Source organism: Anguilla anguilla, chromosome 10, assembly GCF_013347855.1.
Source record: "Anguilla anguilla isolate fAngAng1 chromosome 10, fAngAng1.pri, whole genome shotgun sequence".
Taxonomy (NCBI): domain Eukaryota; kingdom Metazoa; phylum Chordata; class Actinopteri; order Anguilliformes; family Anguillidae; genus Anguilla; species Anguilla anguilla.
The window spans coordinates 37825516-37850482 of record NC_049210.1 but is presented as its reverse complement, the minus strand read 5'-3'; the positions used below and the strand labels follow the sequence as shown (position 1 = coordinate 37850482).

General features: G+C 41.6%; 2 protein-coding genes across 10 annotated transcripts in view; both read left to right on the top strand.

Moving 5' to 3' along the window:
* Positions 1–375: 375 nt before the first annotated feature.
* On the top strand, positions 376–4229 carry si:dkey-193c22.1 (uncharacterized protein LOC567837 homolog). 6 transcript variants are annotated; one of them, XM_035435867.1, is made up of 9 exons: positions 376–763; positions 1174–1222; positions 1339–1488; positions 1637–1757; positions 1997–2209; positions 2328–2411; positions 2627–2768; positions 3308–3470; positions 3841–4229. In XM_035435867.1, exons 1-9 carry the CDS (start codon positions 754–756, stop codon positions 4073–4075), a joined length of 1167 nt encoding a protein of 388 aa, XP_035291758.1. In that variant the 5' UTR covers positions 376–753; the 3' UTR covers positions 4076–4229. The 6 variants fall into 6 exon arrangements, with proteins under 6 accessions (XP_035291758.1, XP_035291761.1, XP_035291760.1 ...); XM_035435870.1 differs by having other exon boundaries at positions 376–638; positions 3841–4155; XM_035435869.1 differs by having other exon boundaries at positions 376–725; positions 3841–4155.
* Positions 4230–5995: 1766 nt separating this feature from the next.
* The window catches only part of wdfy3 (WD repeat and FYVE domain containing 3), a 74540-nt gene continuing 55568 nt past the window's right edge, over positions 5996–24967 (top strand). For 3 of the 4 annotated variants that reach the window (XM_035378517.1, XM_035378515.1, XM_035378514.1), the window contains exons 1-3: positions 11071–11348; positions 21490–21700; positions 23497–23620. In XM_035378517.1, the coding sequence (XP_035234408.1) occupies positions 11320–11348; positions 21490–21700; positions 23497–23620 (364 nt within the window). In that variant the 5' untranslated portion in view covers positions 11071–11319. Of the gene's footprint in view, positions 6203–11070; positions 11349–21489; positions 21701–23496; positions 23621–24967 lie in introns of those variants that run through there. The other variant, XM_035378516.1, reaches the window with a different exon arrangement.

The following is a 24967-nucleotide window of genomic DNA, read 5'->3' as shown; positions in this document are numbered from 1 at the left end:
TTACGGAATGTTTCAGCAACTGCAAGTAAAGTGTGTTTTCTGTAGCCTATTTAAATGCAATATTTCACAATTTATTTGCATATGTTTGTAAACTCTGTGTAGCCTGACACCGATCCATGTAGGTTTAACAAAATAATTTATTAAAACCTATTTGACCGAACATGCGTGTGCCAGCATGATGGACAAAAAAAATGAGGTATATGTTATGTGTCTTTCTGAATTTGGGAAGACGGGAATTGAGTAATTTATGCAAATATCATCACTTTGTCCCTAATTCGACAGTGCATTGATGATTGGTCATTCCTGCTGTGGTCCAATCAAAACGCAACACAAGTCCGCTGAAAGTACCTATCAAAACCGGGTTTCCAAGGAGGTTCTTCGTGTGCGAATTGTGTCAAAGCACAAAATGCAATACCGGCTCTGTGTGGATCTCTGTGGTCTTTCTTTCTTTGAACAAAGAAGAATCTGAATTCCGTTTTCATTTCACAAACGCGGATGAAAGTACTTTTTTGAAAACAATATTATTCATTTAAGGAATGTAGCCTATTCCCTGGCGTTTCGTGACATTTGCTCATAAAAATCTGGAGGGAGACACTTACTGCATTGACTCCAATCCATAGCCTACGGATTTCAGCGAGGTTAATTTCCGATTTTTTGCAATCTTTGATCTTGTACCAACTATAAACCGTATTGCGGACAGGGCATTTTACTCTTCTCCAATGCTGGTAAGCATTGCAAAGTTTATTCCGGAAGATGAAGAGTCGTAAGTTATGCAATGTTTTATTATAAACTGAGAGCATATAAACTAACAACACCGACAACTGGCTATACAGACGACAGAATGTAATATATTGGGCTACATAAGACATACTAGGCTATCAATCACAAACCTGTAAGCTATTTCTTTTTCAAGTTTACTCGTAGATTTATCACTATCATCCTAAGCATAAAATGAGCGAAACTATCCGATGCAGTTTGTCTAAATAGTGGTTATATAAACTGCGAAGTCCAGAGTCCCAGTTGTGAAGTAGTCATTGCAAAAATGGAGGAGGCAAACTTTTGTAGGATTTCAGAACACGTTATGAGCTATCTATCACCGAAGGTAGTTATGAACTCACATCGCGTGTTAGACGGTATAATTGCTGAGTGTTCCTCAATCATTCTTCCCTGCAGTTAAATTGGTCACGTTGGGCTGGTGCCTCAAATCCCTGGTCACGAAAATGTATGTAGGGCTCACCCTTAACTAATAAGCTTGCAGTAGGTCAAATTAAATCGTATAAACCACAATATATTTGACAGTACCTGTAGGGTCTCATGAAACTCATGTTATATTTCCAGGATGAGCTTAAAGGAACATGTTTCGTTGCCAGTGGCTACAGGAGTGCTGCTGTTTGGCATTCCGTACAGTATCTCCCTCTTAGTCCAGTGGATGTACGGCTGGCCAAATAAACCAAGTTACGAGAAGTATATAGAAGCTATAAGGCCCAGGTAAATAAATTCTCAAATATTTTCAAATATATCCACGCACATACACCTACACGCACACGTGTACTTACCAGGTTGGTGGGACCTTTTTTGGTTGCTACTGTACTTGTGTCCAAAATGATTTTGAAATATGCACCACCTCTCTCTCCAGGCGGATATACCGTTTAACCAGAGCTGTGCTGGGAATGCTTAAATGTGTCCAGTACGGTAAACTGTATTTTCAGTGGAGATTATGGTACAAAAATGCTGATAACCATAAACATTTTAAAAAGGTAAGCTTATACAGTCGGTTTTAAAATGTACTTCAAACTAATGAGCTTAACAACATTTCTGTTAATGTATATATGTATAGAAAAACTCAAATATGATTAGTAATGCTGATTACAGCTTATAATGTATCAGTGACATTTGAAACTAATAAGGCAAATGACACAGTATTGGCTGATTATAATGTTTATTACTCACAAGTGATATTGTAATCTATTCTGAAACTTCTCATGTGTTCATACAGGGTATCTCTTTTGGTCGCCGTTCCAACAAACTGGACCTGTACTACTGTCCAAATATGGACCAATCACGTGCTGAACCTACACCTGTAGTCGTTTTTGTGTATGGAGGTGCATGGGGATCAGGGGATAGAGGCATGTACTGCTTGCTGGCATCTCAGATGGCGAAGGAGCTCAATGCAATGGTGGTCTGCCCTGACTATTCAACCTATCCAAAGGTGCCATCTACTCATCTTAATTAATCACCAAAACTGAATATAAAAAAGAGAGCAGGTGTTATTGTAATGAAAGGGAATCAAAATCAATTTACTTTAAATATTATTACTTCAATTCCAGGGCAATGTTCTGGATATGGTTCAAGATATTGCTGACAGTCTGTTGTGGGTGAAAGAAAATGGTGACATGTTTAACATTGATAATGTAAGTGATGCATTCCTATCTGACACTGGCATAATTATCAGAATTTGCTGTATGTCTAAGCTCTTATTTTTCTGTCACTGTAAGGTGTTAGCATGACAACTAAAACTGGGATTCATTTACCTTACTGTGTCTCCAGCACTGGATAAAAAATGATCACAGTGTATACTCTGCATTAATGCATAACACTGGTATAACGGTACTTTTTTGTTGTTTAGGTCAGCCTTGCATTGATTGGCCACTCAGCTGGTGCACACTTGTGTGCCCTGACTACACTCTTTCTGGTCAACGGTGCTAAGGAACTGGGAATAGAGGCTACCAAACAGAGAGAAATCACCGCTTTGATCAAAGGGGTAGCAGGTGAACACACAACATGCAAGCTAATATGTTGTAGAGAACATGCATCTGTCAGATCACAGTCTTGGCAATTATCTGTGATTTTAGAGGTAGCAATTTTAGTTTAAGAGATTAAGTCTATGAGCATGACTGTTTAAGCAGCTACTTCTTCAACTGCAACAATGTAGAGTAGTAGGACCCTTGCAATGCCGGAGGTTGCGTTGCTCGGGGGCATGGAAGAGTTTAAATTGGCTGGGATGAGAGCATCTAATTCACACCAGCGACCAGCACCCCTGCTGGTCAATTAGGCAACTGCAAGTTGAAGATTCTTCCTCTGGTTCTGTGCAATACCTGTGCGAGCCCAACCCACAAACTGCTTTGTGATGAGCAGCGCACGCTGGCGTCACGTGCTTCAGCACATGCTAATCTGTGCTCTCCTGAACTGCAATGTGCATAATTGGCCATTCCAAACCGGGGAGAAAATGAGGAAAAATACTTAAAGCAGCAAGAATACAAGTTTAAACCATGGAGTATTTACTTTATGTCATTATTTTGCTTTGTAGGGCTGAGCGGGGTTTACAATATCTTGGATCATTATCGGCACGAGAAAACTCGGGGTGTGGAATATGTTTCTCCAATGCACAAAGCAATGGGGGGAATTGAGAACTTTGATTACTATTCACCTACCTCCACGCTGAAGACACTCACAGACGACCAACTGAAGACGTAAGCCAGAGTTCTTGCATATTGCATACATTTTTATGTGTCTAGTATCTGCATTTTACTAGGTAGCTGTAGTATTGTCCCATTTTTTTGATGCAGGCGTAGGTTTACGTAGGCCAAGGCAGTGTTATATGTTCTTATCCAAATGTGCATTAAAATCTTTAAAGACAAAATGAAAAGCCACCTTTATAAAGCAAATCAGATATCTTCTCAAACAGTAATCCCAGAACAATCCCCCCCCCCCCCCATTTCGCTCAACAGGAAATAAGTCTGACTATACTATGCATACAGCACATTTGCTGCAACAAAAGCACTCAAGCTGATTTGTGAAAGCCCTAGCTGTTTCTCGTGTTTCATTGTGTTCATTCTGCAGAGTGCCTCCATTCTGTTTGATCCACGGAACTGGCGATGGAACCGTTCCTGTGGTATCATCCCTGAAGTTCTCAGACGCTCTCGCCGACCTCTCTGTGAAGGTGTCCCTCTACCTCCTGCCCCAAGTGGGCCACACAGAGATGGTCACGGACTTAATGGCCCCCGACAGCAATTGCTACCACACTGTCTACGGCTGCATTAAACAGGTATTCAATAAATACACAGGAAATTGTTGACCACAGCCATGCCTGTATATAATGTTCAGACGTAGGACCACACCACACAGCAAATGAATGTAACTTCTTGGTGCGGTTTTCTGATTTAAAAAAAAAAAATTTTTACTGTGAAAAATGTATGCAAAATTAAAATAAAAAATATTTAACCACTTCACTCTAATGTTTAAGGGTACTTTTCATTTCCAATATTTTATTTCACATTGTCATTGTTATTATTATTATTCATATTCAAAAGTGTTTGTTTCAGTAATTTTACAAGTACATATTCATATAATTACAGTTAGCCATTCTGGTTTGGGAAAGGGAGAAAACTCTAGGCCTAGGCGCTGGAGTGGCTCAGTAAGGCTGTTTTCCATGAGGCCAGGCTGTACCCTATAACTTTGACTCAGGAAAATCAGAGTCCTGCGTGAGTGCCCAGCATCATAAACATGCTGAGTAGAAGCACTTCAGCTCAGGTGTGCATGCTCTAAAAGCATGTGTCAAAGCATGGGGTTGATGAGGGCAAATTGAACTGCTCAGGCTGTTTTCATTTAGCAGTGCTTTTACGTCCAGTCATGTTTATGAAGATGAGATGGTACGCCTATTACATTAGAGAGTACTTATAAAAAATATATAAAAAAATCTGGTCATTGATTTAACCAAATCCGAAACATTTACTTTCGATGACTCATTAAAAATATTTGGCAAGCATGCTTGCAGTGTAACAGAACTAGAAGCTGAGTGTCTAGGGCAGAACAATAGGAGGTCAAAATGACAGCAAAATGACAGTTGCCCAGCATAGAACTGAGTGGTTTGATTGGTCGGGCCCATATGATAGCAGAAAGCCCTAGATGTATGTTTGTGGAGCCATGCTAATGACAATGATTGACTACCGCTATTTTTGAATCAACGGGCAGTTTTTAAAATTTTTATTCATGCACATCTGAAAAGTGATTTGTTTTCAAAATGTATTGTCATTATTCTCCTACTATCCAATTCCTGTTTAAGAACCAAATATTTTAATCTTTCATGTTTCATTTTCATTGCTTTCCTAACATAGTAATGTGATAACATGTTTGTTCCAGTTTATGTTAATACACTAACCATGCATGTCCAACTTCCACATATATGGAGATAATGTATGACTCATGCAGTTACAGCTGTGTGTGTTGAATGTTTTTCTTTGATAGGTATTACAGTTTTTAGGATAATTTTCATTCATTTTCTTAAGTTTATCAATGTCTAAATACTGTGCCAAAAATACATTTTAAAAATGTTAAAAGCATGTATTAAAGCATGCAATGTGGTTACAAATCTGCTGGACCTTCATTGGTATGCCTGAAATATTTCATATGCAGATTCAAAACATTTTTTCTGAAAATTCACAAAGATTGGAGTTTGTAATTCTTTAGTCCAAGCATTTCCTCTCTTCTGTTAAGGTACTGTCATCTGTTTTACAACAATCTTTATAGTACTATTTATAAATAAACAGATGTTGATTAAACTTTCAATAAAATATTTCTGTTTGTGGATATTTTGTTTATAAGCATGTTTGTCTTCTCTGAGCAAAGCATTTGGGAATGGGCAGTCCTACAGTATACTTCAGATTTAGAGAGAGATCGAGAGCTCTGATATCAGACACCCAGACCCCTGATTGCTCTGTATGAACATACATTTACCATGTTCTTGAGTGTCCAAGTCAACGCCTGATAGTCTGTCTTTCTATCAAAACAAATGCAATTACGCAATTAAGATCTAACGCCTAACACAAACTAGAAAACACTGTGACTCTTCGGATAAAGCCAACTATTGCCCATTCCTCTCCAATTTCGAGGCTTTCGTCTGATTTTAGTCTTCGTCTACAATAGATGGCAGTATGTTCCACACATACAGTGTTCTGTTACACTACCCACAATTCAGTCTAGGAGCAGCGCTGGACCTCGAGGCTCGAACATCTCTGTGCTGTTTGGATGTTGAGGATTAAAGATGGCCACCAGCAGGAGGAGCAGGGATCGTAACCACTTTTGGATTACAGCATAATGTATCGTATATGGATAAAACTAGACGAAAGATACGTCATTAATACATGACAATTATACCGTCTTCACCTTGGATTTGGTCTTTTACGACATAAACAGTGATATACCGGTGAGTTGTCTAGTCTACTAGAATTACAGTACAGTGCGGCCACATAGGTTGCTGTGCAACTCGTATAACTAGCTAACGCTAGCTTGGTAGCTAGCCATCAGTGCAGAATGTGTCAATATGACAGACACAGGAAGGGACGCCGAAATGCCAGTATCATCTCTCATTTCAAGAAGAAAATATGAACAGGAAGACAGACAACACAGTGTCCGTTTAATTAAGGCTTTTGTATAATTAGTAATTATCCGTTTGTGCTAGTTAGTTATCATAACTTGACAACTAATGTATTTTGATGGGTGTAAACGTTATGTCATGTTGGTTAGCTAGTGGCAAAGATCATGAGTAGTATATCAGACACTGTAGCTGTCCAGCAGCCCAACATCATTCGGTTTATTCTGTAAAAAGGCCCACACTACAGTTTGGAATTGTTTTAAGAAAAAAGACTAAGACCAGCCCATTGTGACTAGCGATATTGTAGATTCTGTTGATTTGCTGACCAAGTCATTAATGTAATGGCTAATGTTCGTGGGTTGAAATTGTCACCTTTCTGCGGACGTCTCGTTAAAGTGGCCCGTTTACATTAGAATATGGCTAGGGCTAGTACAATGTCAGATGTGCGTAGATGATAATATAGATAGCACCACTACTGTATTTTGCTAGCTACTGTATGTATGTAGATCGACTAGCGTTAGCCAATCATATCACTATTAGAAGGCTAACAAATATAACGCGTTAATCTTGATTTTTGGATACTGAGTGATGCACACCCAGTCTTCCTGCTTTGGTTTTTATTTATTTATTTTTTTACTGTCCATCGACGCTGCAATACGCTATCGACAAATGCTTTGCAATCGTGCCATACATACAGTTCTTTCATTTTCAAGCTAGTAACGTTAACATGCTAATTAATGCTTTGTGCTTCGGTTCGAGCTATACTATTAAGCCATGCCTATTTGATAGCGTTAATGTTCGCTGGATCAGCAAGTTCGTTCGCTACGGTAACCTGAACTGTTGCTAACGTTTTTTTTTTGTTACAGTTAACGTTACAGATTTTCTCCTTAAATCCCATGTCATAAACTGCTAATTAGCTATAGATACTCAGTCGATACGTTTCTAACGATCAGAACATGTAATCAGTTATTTATGTAAAATCAGTCTTCATTAGAGTTTCTTATGCCTTTGTGGGATCTTGCGTGAATTCTTAGACATGTCCCAACCATAGGCATTAAAATGTGGCAGATACCTGTATTAGTTGCGCATGTATTACATTTTAAACCAGTCAAAGTGGCGAACTGGTTACAGTGTTAATCCCTAACGTCACGCTTAATTGGCATGAAAACTGTCTTCCGCAAATCCCATTAAGTTACGTATCTATTTCCCCAAATATGTAATGTTAGGCCTATATGTAAGCATTGTACAGTCCTTGTTCATTGTTCAAAGTTGAGGTTCTATGTATAGTCAAGTGCTGTTTGATTGAACTGACATTTGTGAAAACCGTACTCTGATCACAATATTACCCCTCTCCCTTGACCAATTTCATCTTAACAGTGCGTAAATGGATGGCCAACAATTATAGATGAATACAAAAAAATGTCAGCATGTGGTTCGTTCCAATGAACTGTGCAATGGAATACACACTACAAATTCATATGTCATATGGCGTTGCATCTTGCGTGATACTGTAGGCGCTATCGTCTCCAGCGGTACAGCCTGTTGGGTTTAGGAAGCAAATAGGCTTCTCCACAGACCTGGAGCCCGTTGCAGTCTGTTAATTTCCGCAAGATTATCATAAAAAAGCGCACTCCATTTAAATCTGGAATTCCTGTTTAATTTCGGGTCCTCATGCTTAAGGTGCACTTAAAGTATTAGGCCGAACGATAAGCTGCGTTTCAATTCCTGCTTTGTTTTTACTGCTTTGACGTAAGCGTAATTACAGTGTGTACAATCGGTAATTTTGTCTTGTGATTTTTAGACCAAAACAATCCTAACCGGGAATGCTAATTGACCTTATAGCCCTGACAGCCTAATGCGGCTAACCGGTGTTTTCGTTTGCCACCCTGCTTTTACGCTGTCATTTTCTTGGCAGCATCCAGGCTGTGGTAACATGTCTCCAGTACCTTTTGTCTTTCTGTATGTCTCTTCAAAGGCCAGTTCCTTCGCGATATCCTGTTTGTTTAACAAAGCAATGATGCTGCGAAAGAATGATGAATGTAATTGTAATTTTATTTACTCTTATCCACGTGATTATGTATCAGAGAAATGCAACGTTGTCCTGTGACCCATAAAAATAATATCAACGGCCTTTGAAAAGGTAGCGTCTGGATAAAAAAAAAACAAGAAAATGAAAAAAAAAAAATGTCCCAGTTGCTAACATTCCTCAATCAGATGGTGGTGGGGACTTTTGCTGCAAGCGGAATAAATAACATGGAAAATGACAGGTACCTGTGTTTTGAAGGCTGGCATGCATTTTTTGTTTAAAAACTGGAGTTCAATAGATCGCTAATATGGTACTGGGAGATTTGTTCATACTTCACAAAATTAAAGGAGCCTGATAGCACTGCACCTACAAACCCTGACAATGTGAAATAATTAAAAATGGATGTAGGGCCTACATACACTTGCGTTCATTTTGACCGCATTACCGGAAGAAAGAATCACAGAGCTAAGTGAGACACAGGCTGAACCTTATATGGTAACATGGCGGTATTGAAATGTGGGTGGTTTTTGAAATGTGTTGCCAGTGCCACGCTCGGAGTCTGATGCTGGTGGACATAATGAATGCAAAACAGATTAGAAATGCTTTAGTGGAGCTGGCTCTAGTTTCCTGTCGACTAGAGCGGTCTTCTGTTTACACAGTGAGTTAATGCAAGAGCAGGTTTTAATCATACAATTGGCCATTTTTGGGAGATTCACATTACTTTAGAATTATCTGGACCATTCAGTCTGTTAAAGGTTACATTTGGTGCCTTGATGCTCATTGGATCGTTAATGTTTATTTATTTCTAAAAACTGCTTGAACGCTTTTCCGATTTTGCACAGTCGGCTTCTTTTTAATGTGGCCTTATCACACAAAGATAAGACTTGAACTTTAAGTGTGATAATCTTGTTTGCCAGCTGTTGATTCATTTGGCTCAGCAATCAAGAGGTAGTTGAAAACACAGACACAAGCATTCTGCGGTCATCAAAGACCAGTTGTCAGTTTACTTAATTGTACTAATTAGGTTTCTTAGTAAATGGATGAGTCCTTTCCAGATGTTCTGCATACATGAAACAAGATGGATTGTTGATTTGGAAGGGGGGTATGTGATTTTGGTGACACAGTAGCTGTGTTGCCAAATGCCAAAGTTCAAAGTTGCATCATATGTCTTCAGTTGACTCCCATACTGTTTCATGATGTTTGTTTATTTCCCCATAATGGTTTTAAAAGCCCAGTTAAGAACTCTCCTCATGCAATTAAACAAGTTGAATCGCCTGCAAACGGCAAGCTCTGGCATCAGACGTTTCTGAGACGGGTAGTTCACACCGCTGCGACTCATCTCTGCGACATTCTAAAAACAGTTCCGTCACATCGCAGACGTTTGGTCTGAACTGAGCTTCACATCCTTGTTCAGCCACTGGCTCTCACGCAGTTTCCCCTCTTAAGTCTGCTCGATAGATCATGCAGCCCCGCTTTTCGTCTAAGTTCCCTCTCTGTGGCAGCCCTGTGTAGGAAGGTTTTTGCTGTGGTGTTTTGCAGGGTTTGAACGGACATATGAAATATGTACATCTGTGTCAGTGCCTCAGGGGTAATTTTATAGAAACAGATGCACAGCTTTACTGCATTGCTGTTGTTTCATTGTTGTTTTTTTCCCCCCCGCTTTGATTTTTTGTTCTCCTTTTTAGTGGGCACTTGTAAGAGGTTTTATGCAATCCTCATTGTTTCTAATGAATCCGATCTGTTTTTCCTCTGGCTTGTTGGACGGCATTTGCATTTGAACATGATATTAGATTTGTTTGCGCAATTACGTTTCCAGAAGTGTGAGCAAAAGCCCCTGAGGAACATATCAGTAGGATATAAATGCAAATGCGAAATGTTCAGGGAAGAAGACTACTATGTTCTTATTAGGTGATAGACAAACACAAATTAGGTATGGGCATTTCAAACAAAATATCCACACGGTTAATATATTAAGGGACCTGGTCAGGAAACCTCTGTTTTTCCAGTGAGGCTCGAGCGCTTTTTGAGCTGTACTTGCGTAGGCTGCATCAAACACACATTCATTTGCACTTCATTTTTCCAGGGTTCACTGTAGAGCACAGGCATTCTTATGTCTTTGGACTCCAACCTTATATTCCCAGGATTTTGATTTATCTGCAAATCATATTTGTACTATTATTTGATCTGTTGAGTATGTCCCAGTGGACAAGTCATACTGTAGCTCATGACTAGAATTAATTCAGTTGAGTCTGCCAAAACCGTTTCATGCAGGGATAGTCTACATTAGCCTGTCCTTCAGTCTTTAAGCTTAATCTGGAGAGTGCATGGTAATAGCTTTTGTCCATCAGTCCTGTATTTGTAATAGACTTCGGATTGTGATAGCAGAAAGCAGCCATTGGGGTTCTTGCATTTTAAGTTCATTGTTTATTACAGTCACAAATAGATGTCAGAATTATGGGGGCACTGTAAAACCTGGAGAGGCATGTTCTCTTACGTAATTGCTTTTCAGTTTACAAAACATAACCGGTTGTTCTATTTAGGATCGATGTTGACGTCACTTGGGGGCTAGTGAATAAACTTGGCAACAGCCAGATTTTTGCGTGGACTAACTGAGTGGCATGGCTCGCCCCCTCCTCTTCAACCCAGATGGTATCTCCCACTCCCCGTGTGTGTGTGTGCGTGTGTGTGGAGCTGGTGACAGGCAGATCAGCTGTACCAGTCCCCACAGGCTCGCTCAGTACGCTGGCACAGTGGTCGCCTGGCACTCTCAGCAAAGAGCCGTGCTCGTCCGTACTCGCTCCGTGGCCTGGATGTCGCTTTAAACGCATCCCGCGTCTCCGAAACACTCCCGCGATCGAATTAACCGGTGCGAGCGGGCTGGTGGAAGGCGTAATTTTTCTGGTTTTTTTGTGACATCATCGAGATGCTGGCAGGGCAGCGGGAGAACGGCAGGTAGGCTACTGTATGCGATCGAAGCGGTTGGTTGCCGCGGTGATCTGGCTTTTGTTTACGACTTGAGCTGTGTGTGGCCGTTTTATTTGCTGCGATGCCTGTGTGAAATGGCCTCCCGTTATCTGAGAACGGAGGGATTGTGGAAGGAATAAAGTTAATTGGAGATTAAGATTAATGTATTATTGCTTTTGAAAACTGTATGCTTAATGTCACGTTGTTAGTTCCCTTTCTAATCTGACATCTCATTGTATAGGCCTACTTTACTGTAAATCGAGTAGCACTGTGTTGGTGATGGACATGACTAATGGTTAAAGAGCAATGCAAACAAAACCATCGTTTTGTGTCTTTTGTCGCCCCGGAAATAGTCTGAAGTATTTTCTTTTTCATTCTTCAAAAATGTGCTTATGTGGTCTTTCTGCTTTCTGCATGTGGTTTGTGTGTTAGCTCAGGTGAAGGGAAGTGTAGGTAAACATTAAGCATTGTCATCTGATGTGGTGCATAATTAGTTTACAGCCTGTTGTAAGTAGTAGGGATGGAGGGAAGTCTGAATTTCAGTTAACTAAATTTTAAATGAACTCAAATTTATATTTAATTTCAATGAAACATCAGAGTCATACAGAAGGCAACAAGAGGATGCTGCTCTCATTGTAATCTGTTGATCAAATGACTGGAGGTGCAACGATACATTGATCTGGATGGATATATCGGTTCAAAGGGCAATGGTCCGATCCAGTCGATACAGCATGCAAAAATCTATTCATATTGTTATGAATTACAGCTAAATACTTCTATTAATGTCCACAATCTTACAGCAGTTTTCACTCTAGCAACACTGCCAAAATCACTGTTTACGTTTCCAACCCTGCTTCATCAGCACTCTTGCTAGTGTTGTTTTTCCTTCTGTTAAACGTGATGTCAGTAAGTTTTTGCACTCTCAACCTCATTTTGGTTGTATGTGTACGTTGTAACAGAATTGTGTTTGCTGGATCCATATAGCCTATATATAATTGCTTATATCGGATCATTTTGGATTGTATCCTAGCAAAATGTTTGATATTGGCAAAAATTAATATTGCCTCTAGAATCGACATCACATCCTATTGTGGTGAAGTCTGAGGTTTAAACCCCTACAAATGACAGATTTCAGCAAGTGCGTTGAGGTGTACTGAACTTCGACCTACTTTCAGGTGTGGAAACTGATCACAGCTTTTGTGTGGGATTGACGGGCTCAGATGCTACAGAAGTAGGCCCTGTTTGATTAAAGTTTGATTTTCACTGATGTCAGACTGTGTGAATCACTGCACTAAGAAATGTTGATTCAGTTGGAAATTAAAAGGGGAAGTTGTTTTTCTTTCGAATTTCTGACCAGATTGTGTTAGCTGATTTCCTGTTCAGGCCGTAAAAAGATGCCTTGTAAATGCAAAATATCTCACCGTCATCAGCTTTTTTGTTAACCTCGCGTCTAAGGGCAAAATGTTCCAGGTTAAAAACTGAAAAGCCACTTGATTTGCAGCTGTTTCAGCTTGATTTGCTGGCCTAATTCTTATATACTGAATAATCACTGTCTAGCCTATCCAGAGAAGGTATGTCAAGACTAACATCATTAGCTGATTGCAGCAGGAGGTGAGGAGGTGTGCTAATTGGAAAAATAATCTGCTAATTGGGATGCATTAGCATGCTCCTAAATTTTTCAACTTAGGAGCCTATGTGCTCCTTGGAAAAAATGCAGAGCCCTGTCATAATGTCTTTTTTATAGTATTGTATATTTTAATTCAATTATGTTCCATTTTCCCCCTCCGATAGTCATTGTACAGAACATGTTTATGTAATGTGAATTGCAGAAGTTTTTCTCATGTGCCATTGTGTACAGTGTTTCTCCCAGCTTCGGTTAGCCAACGTTGTCAGTGAAGAGACTTGTTCAAGCGAATAACATCATACAAAATCTCCAAAGGAATTTCCCGTCTTTGAACGGTTATATATTTTTTTCAAGCCCAGACCTTGAATCTCTTTGAGTACTCCACCAGACATTTATTGGAGCTGACACCTGCTACCAAGAATGACCCTAATAGACCAAAGTGCAAAACTTTGCTTCCCAGCTAGCTACAACATTGTGAACATTCCAACAGTTCTTCGTAGGATTTTACATTTGAACCTCCCATTATCAATGTACTGTTGTGTGGGAAATCAATATGGAAAATATGAGCTATTTCCTGGTGTTTCTGTGGCTGACAAAATACATTAATCCATGTAGGCCTACAGAGTGGATAAGTGGATATTCTTTTGTGCGAGTACAAGTAAATGCAGGGTAATGTTTTCTAGCTTTTCAGAACAATTTATGTTTATTTGCAGTCTAGGAGTATGGATGGCCCATATTTGCCATTAGTTGGAGTAGTTAATCTATTTTGGAAGTATTCAGATCAGCCAATTAGAGCTAAGGTACAAGAGTACAGCAGTAGGCTTATAGCCTACATAAAGTTTACTGAGATGGTAAACTTTGCTGGATACAGGTAACGTTTGGAAATGCACAAACCCATGTACCTAGGCCTTTCTGCTTTAGCATTAGCTGGCCAAAGCGCTCGTATTCAGTTAGCATTTTAATAAAGTGCTTCATTAAAGGACACTGCCACTGTGTCACCAATAACGTTAAACACCTGGCTGTGTCTATTTGTCAGACATATTACTAGGTTGGACTCAAATTCAGAGAGAACTTGAGATGCCAGGTAAGTTAAAGAAAAGAAAAAAAAAAACTTCTACTTCAAAATTAAAGTAACAAACAGATTTGAAGCTCTGGAACATAGCACAGTAGAGTAGCACAAACTAACCCCCCAAACACAAAGACCAATCAAGGAATGACACAAACTCAGGAACTTAAATATCTAGACTAACAGGTGCAGACACTCAACTAAACGAGGACACACCTGAGAATGAAAACGAGAGCCAATAATGCAATAATGACACTAAGGGTCAACACAGGCCAAAATGGGGCAAAAACTAAGAACTACAGAGTCACGTTTGGTGGGACAACGAGGATTATAAATTTTCAATTGATTGAAAATTACTCTTGACTCCTGTTAGCTGGGAATTTTTGAGAATTCACATGAAAAGTGAATTAATTTAGTCTGACTGGAATGGTCATCATGTTTTGTCTCTTCTCTTATCATCACGCGAGACTTTATTGTGAGACATTAACAGGTACAAACCAGCGGATTGTTCTGTTGTTAATAGGCTCCCATTAGGAATATCCCCAGACTCTTCTGAAATATGCATGATGTAGACCTAGGTGGTGTGCTTGCCAGTCAGCCTCATTTATCCTCTTATCCAGATGAATGAATGTGGGTTTTATTGCAAGCTGAGTGTTTCTGTTGACATGCTAGCCATGACAACGTGTTTAAGTCTTGGCTGTTGCAATTAACAGACAGAACATTAGCTAGAAAGGCTAATTTACCTCCGATTGTATCCGTGACAAAATGAGTTATTCCTACAAATATATGTTTTTTTGTATGGCATCCATTTCCTTAGGTTAGTCTTTGACTGGATAAATACAAGATTGACTATTGTGAGTTTGTGACTGTATGCCTACCTTTTATCCCCCGAAAATGGGGGATAAAAAATGTTATTCTAACCTGTCCAACCTAAAAAAAGTGCCTTTTACATAGGCTACATAAATGTAAAATGGTGAATAATGTTTTTTTTTTCTATTTATGGCAGTCTGCGATAGTTTATGAACACACGAGGAATGCATTACCCTTTTTTATTTCAGTCAGACCGCCTGTTCTGTGGCCCACATTTGCCTTTTGTGCAGTGGGGTTTATTTCAGGGAACACGACTCTTCTCTGACACTCACAGAAAAGGTCCTATTTTACACAGAAAAGGTGCCATTTTACACAGAAAAGGTGCCATTTTACACAGAAAAGGCTCCATTTAAGAGGCCCGGCCCTGTGGTGTGCTGGGGCAGACCCTGTTCCTCAGGCATATGGTCCACGCAGCGGGCACCGCACCTCGCTGCGGCTAAGAGTGACTGGGGGGCTACCTCAGTGTCCATCCAATAGTGCTGCTTGCTTCTGTTTCTTTTCACTTCATTTTTTAAACCCTTCAGTTACTCTTTTTTCTATTACAGAATAGTAAACTGAATGAGATGTTTTAGCATGGTCTGTGCAGACAAGATCAGCTAATAGCTCATTCTGTCACGCTCCTAACATAGTTTCGTTTTTTCGTCAGCACAGTTGAACAGCGACGATGTTTTAGCCACACAAACGTATTTATTCATTTTTGGAAGTTCTGTATCCTCTCAGAAATGCCCAGCTCTGTGTGGAGTTACGAGATTCCCTGCCCAGATGTCGGCACACGCAAGGCCTGTGGTGAATCTGCGATGGGGGAAAATGGAGACTTTATGGAAAGGAACAGTTTATGCCTCTGCAGGGTTCAAAGAACTTAAGAGCTGTGTTAACCCTGCTCCCAGAGGACCGTATCTGCCTTTGATTTTTGTTTCTGGCAGTTTCCTGTCTGCATTCGTGATCTTATCGATGAATCTTGTTTAAAATGTCAGATCTTGTAGGCTGAACGATTGGGCTCATGAAATTATAAAGAGAAGAAGTTTGCATGAAGATCCCGAAACCGATATGGCCCCCTAGGCGACGGGTTGCCCGGGGTTAGAAGGAAAAGACTAAACCTGAACCCTGGTTCCAGAGACCCTCGTGGTCTGCCGCTTTACATGTTACACTGCACTTTGCTTATTCATTAAAGCAGTGTGATTACACACTTAAGTCACCTACCTTTGGTCCTCGAGTCTTTATTTATATCGGTTGCTGATTTGAAAACCAGCAGGCCATGTGGATGTCAGGGCCTGGGGTTGAAGACGACCAGCGGATCGAATCAGACGGAGAGGCGCTGCCTCAAGGCACGTTATTGTCTTCTTTTGTGCGTCCTTTTATTTTTCGAAGAAGGGGACGGCGTAGCCTAATCGCCTGGAAGAGGCGTAAGCCGATTGGCCGTGTCCCAGCATTATGCAAATCCGGCCGCCCGTTTGTTTTTCCGTTCGCTCTCATTAACTGGGCCCCTCCCACACACAGGCCGGCTTTAGGAAGTGAGATTTACTGAACCCGCCGGGGCTGAGCGAGCGGCTCACGCTCGTTCCCGGAGCTGCCCTCCGAGGCTGAACGGGAGAGCCAGTAAAATTACTCAGGATCCTCGCAAGGGGGGTGGGGATATTTTTAGTCAGCCAAATGCTGGTACCGGGCTTCACATTTTCCATCCCCAAAGTGCACTTGGGCTCTGCATCCTCTGGGGCCGGCAGCCTGTGATTCACGCTTGCGTAACTTCCTGCCCGAAGACGTCAGGCTTTCTGACGAGAGCGTTTGTTCTGCGGTGCCGGCGTTTCTCCAGATATGTTCGATTTTTGGTCCAATTTTGTCACCTGTTGATTTGCGGCTCGCTCGTGGTAACGTTCTGGCTCGTCCTTGTTGATTTCATTTTCCCCCCACTGTTTTCCTGAGTCGTTATGTGACCTTTTGTGGTTCAGATGCCAAAGATGATAGCGTAATAGGAAAATTGTAGGCAAAGGAAAACAGAGCCTTTTCAGTGGATGCTTCTGGGAAGACCTGTTGCTTAGCCTTTGTGATGACAGACCTACTATAACATTGCTTAGAGCACAGTGAACTGACCATAGCTTTAGGATGGAAAATCACAAGGGTCCTGTTTTCAGAACTGTCTGACCACCATAGTTCCTCCTTAGGGCATTTGTGTAACCCTAACCTTAACCTAATCCTAACTTATTCCTAACCCTAACCCCTTGATTGAACCCTGAAAGGGAATGATCTTGAATATTAGCCTAGATTTTTCTATGAAAATTTTAAAACCAAAGCTATGCCACTGTAGTTCCTCTTTAGGGCATTAGTGTATTCGGGGTCCTGACCCCAAATTTAGCTTGCCACAGGGGTTGTGAAATTTCGATTCATGGCCCCGTTGACCATATCGATGTGCCTGCGATTGTTTGAGTTTTTCTCCCGTTTCCCAAATTACTATTCCTTTGTTTTTTCAGAGATAATTAGTATACATTGGTGTGTCAGTAAATAGTCAATGGTTTACGTCTCAGACCCTGTTGGTTCTTGAGTGTGCTTGGCCATGTGCGAGAGACCAATAGGATCAGAATAATTGATTACGGGCAGGAGTGGGCAGCATAGGCATGAGTGTGTGAGTGAATGGTGTGTGTGCCCTGCCATAGATTGGCGGCCTGTCCAGTGTGTATTCCCGCCTCTCGCCCAATGCACACTGGGGTAGGCTCCAGCACTCCCCATGACCCTATCCAGGATAAGCGGGTATGGATAATGGGTGGATGGATGGATGGATTATTGATTACAGGACTGGACCTCAGATAAACTTAGTCTCCTGTGAATAGCATCCTTTTTAAAAGGTAGTAGCTGCTGGAGACACAGAAAAGATTTCTTGATTGCCCCGAACTCAACTCTTGAAGGCAAGATCAATAAAGCTAGCCCATAATCTACCCCCCTACGTGTCAGAAAAGGCCCATTTATTTGGTTTGAAGGATGGTTTCTGGCTAAAGTCAGTTTGAGTTTCAGATTTAGGGTCTGGATGTGCATTTGCATACTGGAGAGGAATTCAAAACTCTGCCGATGAAATCTTTATTGCATTCCAGTGTCTTGTCTAGTGTATGTCCATAAGCCATGAAATATTAAAGACTTTGGCTGTTAGAGCCATTGTCTTTTCTCGTCATCTAATTATTTTCCAGTCTCTTCCTCCTCAATAGTTTTTTTTTCTTTTTCATTTGTATGAATTGTCTTCCAAAATGATGCACAGCATTCTTGCTGTTCTGGTGTCCATCACCATAATCTGTCGCATGTATTTTTTTGGCATTGAAAATCCTGTTTTAGTCTGCATGAAAGCCCTCTGTTTTCCTTTTAAAAACACATCATTGTTATTCATCATCATATTATAAATCAAATAAAGTTATCTTCCTTGTGTTGTGGAGACAGATTTTGTGTGTGCGTGTGTGTGTGTGTGAGTGTATGTGTTTGAGAAGGACTGCTGCGCACAGACTGTTCTTCCTGCACCCACCATATGTGTGTGTTTTCTTCGCCTGGATTGAAATTCGTTTTCTTTGTAATTAGGACCATCTTTAATCGTTTATGTAATTTCTTTCATTCCCATTCAAACCCTCACACACCCTCACATTAACACCTTCTGTCAGTACCTACTTGCACAGCTGGAGCAAGCTGACAAAATGTCTCTTAACGACTCCGTTCAGCCACTATTTTTAAATTGAAATGTTCATCGAGCCACAATAGCAAGATGTAGGCCTATTTAGTTATTCAAGTTTATAAATGGGAAAATATTAGCGAAACATACTAATGTCAAGTGTTTTGCATCTAAACATGAGCACTGGAGGTTCATTCTGTGTGGTTAGTCACTTCAAGTTCTCTTCTGATTGGCTGCCCATCAAACCGCCTCACTGTTCATTGGTTAAAATGTAAGTACCATGTTAATTATGCAATAAACCTCCAGATGTGCTTCAGATGTTCATCCCGAGACGAGAATAGTCTGACCCCAAAAAGCAGTCGCATTCCTGGAGGCTGTAGGCAAGAGTTAGCCTAAATTTAAAGTGGGTTCTTCTGAGGTAACCGTCTCCACAGTGAAATGCAGAATGCATGTCAGTCAGAGCAGCAGTGAACCTGGGAAAGTTCACAGAGCCACAGAGCGCTTTATCTACCTAGTTCAAGTTACTTATTTCATTTCAGGTGCGGTGTCCTTAAAGGGCATGCCTGTTTAATTTGTTTGTCACGTAGAGGGAACATTTATACCCACCTCAGAATGCCCTTTTAACATTTAATCAGCTACAGCACAGAACTGTGATGGGGTTTATCTGGGCTAAATGTGATGAACTATGGCAAACGGCACTCGGTTTCAAAATAATATGTTTATCCATCGTATAATTATTGAACACGGGGATCGAGTGTTTAGCGTCGTCTCTATCGGCGTGGCATTTTCAAAACGAGGATCAAACACCTGCTATGAAAATTAATTATGTTGGATTACACTCCTAGCGGTAATTATGAATGGGGGATAAGCAATGGGAGTTAATAACGCTGCTTTTTGTGGGTTAGGCCTAAGTAAAACTGAAATGAAAGTGGAGAACTTTAGCATTTGCGTGATGCTAGCCATGACGGGTAGAATATCTGTTACTTTAGCAGTTGTGTGGTGCTAGCCATGTCGGTTCCTCATTTCCAATGAATATCACTTCCCAGTCAACACTGTCAATGATCTCAGCTCACGAGACACCTGAAACACACTCCTTGGGTTCGTCGAGAGGGCAAGTTCACTATATTGAGAAAAAAAAGTCTTATGACTTAACCCAGTAGTTCCCAACCCTGTTCCTGGAGATCTACTATCCTGTTGGTTTTTATTTCAACTCATTTGTAGAATTATGCCTGATCTCTAGCTTTTGAATGAGGTGTGCTTTGCTAGGGTTGGACTGAAAACCTACAGGACGGTAGATCTCCAGGAATAGCGTTGGGAACCACTGCCTTAAACTATAGTTTAATGTAGTTTGTACTATTTGGGTTGCGAACCAAGGCACTGCTGTTACTAGACTACATGTCCATTTTTATTTATTTTAAATGTCATCCAAACATGCTTGTAAAGGTGAACGAGCTGAATGAAATTTAATCGAAACGTTACCTAAGATTTATTTCACTCTCTTGTGGGATGATAATTCCACCTTTTGGATAATTTGTTTCAAGGCGTCAGTAAAAAGAAATTGTTTTGAGGGCATTGTAAAATGGTCATTCAAGTGCGCAGTGATGGAAAGCTAACACGTTCCCCCGCGCTTAAAATGCGCACTTTCTAATCCTGTCAAGTGGGAATAATTTGTTCTAAGGAGGCTACCCCCCCAGGGGAGAATGGTTTTGTAAACTGCATGGTAGAGTGTCAGAACCTTTTACCATCACGGTGTGTTCCAAGAGTGAATTCGACTACAAACTTTCCATGACACTCTCTTGACTTCCTGAAGCTCCCATCAGCCACTGCATAATTGCTTGCAGCGTCTAGGGTTCTAATGCCTTTAAAGAGTTTGGGCTAATGGATGTATCTGGCTTGCATTGACAACATACTTAATCCTGACTTGATTTGAGAACATTCTGAGTCTTGGTTCTGTTCCATGTTGGAACTCTTTGGCTTGCGATGGGATGGGTTGGGATGGGTTACACCCTGAAAAGGAAACATTGTCATTGTGTTCTCCGTTTGCTTATGTTATGATGCAGTCAGTTTATAATCTTTGTCTGAGTAGTCCAGATAATACTATGCAATCGCATGACTCTTATTCAAAAGAAAACGTCTCATGAAAAACTGGGAGCTTAACCTTACCAAGCTATCTTTTTTTCCTACAACAGAGGCCAAGGTGTTTACATTTTCTAGTGACAGAAAATCCCCAAAGAACCCGAGCAGTTGAATCTTTCTAAATTACGGCTGAATGCTGGCTGTTTTTTTGAAAATATTAAAGATAGGCTACTAATTGGAGAAAACAAGCATTTTTTCTTTTATTGTGTCCTTTTATTTAACAGACAAAGAGACTGTGGTTCTTCATCTTGGATTCTGGTTGCGTGGCCTTGTTAAGAAAGTGGAACGGGGAGAACACAGGCACAGTGTACAGAGGAAAACAGAAGCTGACAAATGCACAGCACCTGTGAGGGATAGCCTTCTGCCTCTCCAGACCAACATATCAGCTGGTGCAGAGAGCCTTTTGTTTAACTGACCGGTTTCTCTGATTTACTGATTTTCGGAGGTGGAAAGTCCAGGGCTCAGAAAGTAATGCATTTTTTCCATCCATTAACTCAGCAAGCTGATTTCACTAATTCGTTTTACCTCTTGGCTGAAGATTTATGCACATTAGTGAATCCAGGTGATTGGAACAAAATACTGAAGGGGACTTTTACTTTCTGAACCTGGAATTTCACTGATCTTTTGAGTCTGCTCTCTCCTTCCCCCTATCTTTTCTTTCCTTAAATCCCGCCCCCTCATTCTGATTGGCTGCTCACTCATTTAATCTGTCTTGGTCTTGACTCCCTCTGTCTCCTTCATTGATTGTCATTTCATTCTTTGTTCTCTGTGTGTCCTTTTCTCCGTCCCCCAGGGCCGGCTTTGCCCGGAAGAAGCCGCTCAAGATGAACATGGTGAAGAGGATCATGGGAAGGCCCCGGGAGGAGGAGTGCAGCCCCCAGGACAACGCGCTGGGCCTCATGCACCTGCGGCGCCTCTTCTCCGAGCTGTGCCACCCGCCGCGTCACATGACCCAGAAGGAGCAGGAGGAGAAGCTCTACATGATGCTGCCCGTCTTCAACCGGGTGAGGGGCCGGGGGGGGGGGGGGTGATGGGGGCTACCGCATGTCAGTCTGTCAGCCCCAACAAACTGTATTGGGAAAACACAGCTGTTCTTAAGAAACACTCTGTCGCAAGATGTTCCTTTCCCCTTGTGAGGGGCAGTGTTAACAGGCGTGTGATGTTCAACAGGAAACAAGCTGTCGGTTCGATGATACCGTGTTCCTGTCGATCATTAGCAAATAAGACCAGACAAGCCGGGCTTGCCCTTTGGCCCTTAGCTTTCCCGTCCTGTGGAAGTGTGAATAATTTGTACCGAGTCCAGACTGGCTGTGTTTTGCATCAGGGTGTTCTATCGTGGTTAATGGAGTTACAGTTGCAAACGACCCAGAAATAATTACAGTAGGAAGCAGGCATAACTGGAGAGTCACTGTCTCAAATGTGTTTGCTGAATGTAAATACAAATAGGCATTAGCAAATCACCCTCAAGCTACTTCTCACAAATTTAGCAAATGAGTCACTCATACTTGTAGCTAGACACTGGATTTAGACGCATGCTTGGAACTGTTCTGGATAATTGTTCTTGCGATTTTTAATTGTTTTTGTGTGTGAAGTATTTGTGTTGTACTTGAAAAGAATGTTCATCTGTGTTATTATTTTAAGGTTTTATAAAAGTTGAAACCTGGTGTGAAGAAACCCAGAATTGTTTACTACATTTCTCAAACCAATGCAGTTCCTAAGACATTAAATTCAATTCAATTTTAGTTGTATGGCAGTTGTTACAGAGACACCCTCACAAAGATACTACAGTGAGAGTACCATAAAGCGGGCCATGGTGACCCTTTTGAAGTTTTGCAATGCCATTCCTTTGATAGATTCTTTTCAAGCTAAAATGGTGGAACGAAGACAGTGCGTGAGTCACCGCCGCTGTTCTTTTTCATATGGAAAACAGAGAGCTGCCTGTGCTTGCCTGAGCACCACTGGAGCTGGAGAGCCCTCAGTCGAGTGCCATGGCTTCCACAGGGACCCTCCATCAGATCATTAATCACTCAACACTCGCCGTCCACTCACGGTCTAGCGTTGGTTCAGACGCTGGACGAGAGCTTCTGCCGTTCCTACGTCTTCCCGTTTTTTCATCCGTCTGCAGATTTTCAGCCCAGCGGCTTAATAGCCCAGATTCGACGCCCGTGGTTGTCGAAGCCAAGAAGGGACATCTATTCCTGGGTGCTCACTGTAATTTGTGCCTGGCTTTGAGAGCGTTAGCAACTTTTTGAAATAGTCCCTGCAAGCTTAGCCAACTTGCAAAGAGCGCGGTCGGCTTAAAAAACAAATTAACCGGCATGTTTGCTCGTTTGCAAGATGTGATTTGGTTGTCAGTAGAAGGGTCAGCTCCGCAGTCCTCTCCTCGAATAACTCTGAAGCTGCTTTTGTACGTGTGGTTCTGTGCTGCACGGTTCGGCTGCATCAGCGAAGTGCTGTCTCAGCTCAATTTAAGACAGGTCTCCCAAGCTGAGCTTGTCCCGCTGTGATAACATTGTGTCCAGACGCTGTACCAGGATCTGAAAGCGTGCGCGAATTTTGAGGCAGGATGGGCTTTGAGGAAGTGATGGATTCCCTCTCTGTTAGGCTATAAATCCCCTAGCGACATGCCAGAAATGGAAACAAGCTGGGTTGTTTGAAGGGAAGCCATTATAAGTCAATGGTAGGAGAGGTTTGGAAACTAGACAATAATGGGCTGAAGGATTATTTGGCATTTTAAACCCAGTGAATAATGTTTACTTGATGACACTAATATGCCCCCCTCCCCCCATCTGGCTCTCAGGTGTTTGGAAACGCACCGTCCGGAACTATGACTGAGAAATTCTCCGACCTGCTGCAATTCACCACTCAGGTGTCCAGACTGATGGTCACAGAGATCAGAAGGAGAGCTTCTAATAAGTCCACAGGTAAGGCTCGGGGAGAGAGAGAGCACTGTTTGCAATATTAAACGTGACTCTTACACTTTCCTTCACTGTTTTCATCTGTCCAAAGCCTTAAATCAGCCCTGAAGTGATTTAGATGGTGGATTCTGATCTGTGGCCCTCCCTGTTAAAAGCTTTTTCGAAGGTGCTCTAGGGTCTGGTGAAAATCAGTTCTAATTTAGGTTCTCCAAGTGCGTTTCACCTTGGTCCACTGACTGCTTCGCCACGTCCTCCCACCTGCAGAATCGAGCAGGCGCCTGAGCAGGGCAATTTATTTGTAGCTTTGAGGCTAAAATGTCAATTCAGTTTGTTCCCGTTTCCCCCCCGATTCCTCTGAGAACAAAACCTAATCTCGTTTAGATGGAAATTTCCAAAGACCTTTGGCCATGGACGAACGACCGAACGAATAAACGAACGAATAGATATTCGAAAGAGGCCTGCTGCTTTAATAGCCTACGTGGCGCTAGCTTGACGGAACAGTGCCTGTCTGTTCGTTTTTTGGTGGTCCGTGCCGTCCACCTGAAAGAGTTAAAGACTGAAAGCAGGGCCTCTGGAGTATCTGCCCCGTAAGCCCGGTGTTCCCTCTGCGGGAAGGTCAGACCTTTTCCATCTGTGACGCATCGCTCCCTGGTTCCTTCTTAATTTTACTTAGTGTCAGCCTACCTCCACCTCTCCTTCATCATTCGGTTCCAGTACACAGCTTTAACCTGCAACGCATGCTTACATAAGACTGCAGTCTACTTCCCGCGTGGATTTGTCACCGCGAGTCAAGAGACAAGTTAAACTTAAATAAAATGGGGTCACCGATAGGTCGTTCTCCTCTAATTACCAACATATGTGGTGATGCTTCAGAGTAATGCACATCAGGATTACGAACGGAATAAATCCATTTCACTGATCAAAGCATGGTAATCTTTTAGCCTCTTTTTCATTTTTTAAAATGTCAAGTGTGATTTTATTTGTTAAATTCCTCCAGAGCTTAGACTGCTGCTGATTATTTTAGCGCAGACAAACCAACATAATAGGCTCTGAATTAATTCAGCCGCATTGACTATGAGCTTGATGTTCTTTATGAGAGATCATTTTTGGTTCCAGATTCTGCATATTTCTCATGTGCGCACTAGCCTGTTCTGCTTCGCTGGGTACTCGCTTAATTAAATTGGCAAATGAACCAAAATGTCTACCGAGGTGCACAGTCGGAGCCATTCTGGCTCTCTGTGCTGACGTCTTTTCTCCACAGGTGTCATGTGACTTGTTTTTGCAGAGAATCAGGCATTGATTTACTGATCAAATCTCAGGTCCTGTGCAGCAAAACCCTCGTCCATATGGGCT

Excerpts from the sequence above, each read along its gene's own strand:
- si:dkey-193c22.1 (XM_035435867.1), top strand. Across the intron at positions 1,489-1,636 it reads ATAGAAGCTATAAGGCCCAG|GCGGATATACCGTTTAACCA; the intron begins GTAAATAAATTC and ends CTCTCTCTCCAG. Across the intron at positions 3,471-3,840 it reads ACAGACGACCAACTGAAGAC|AGTGCCTCCATTCTGTTTGA; the intron begins GTAAGCCAGAGT and ends TTCATTCTGCAG.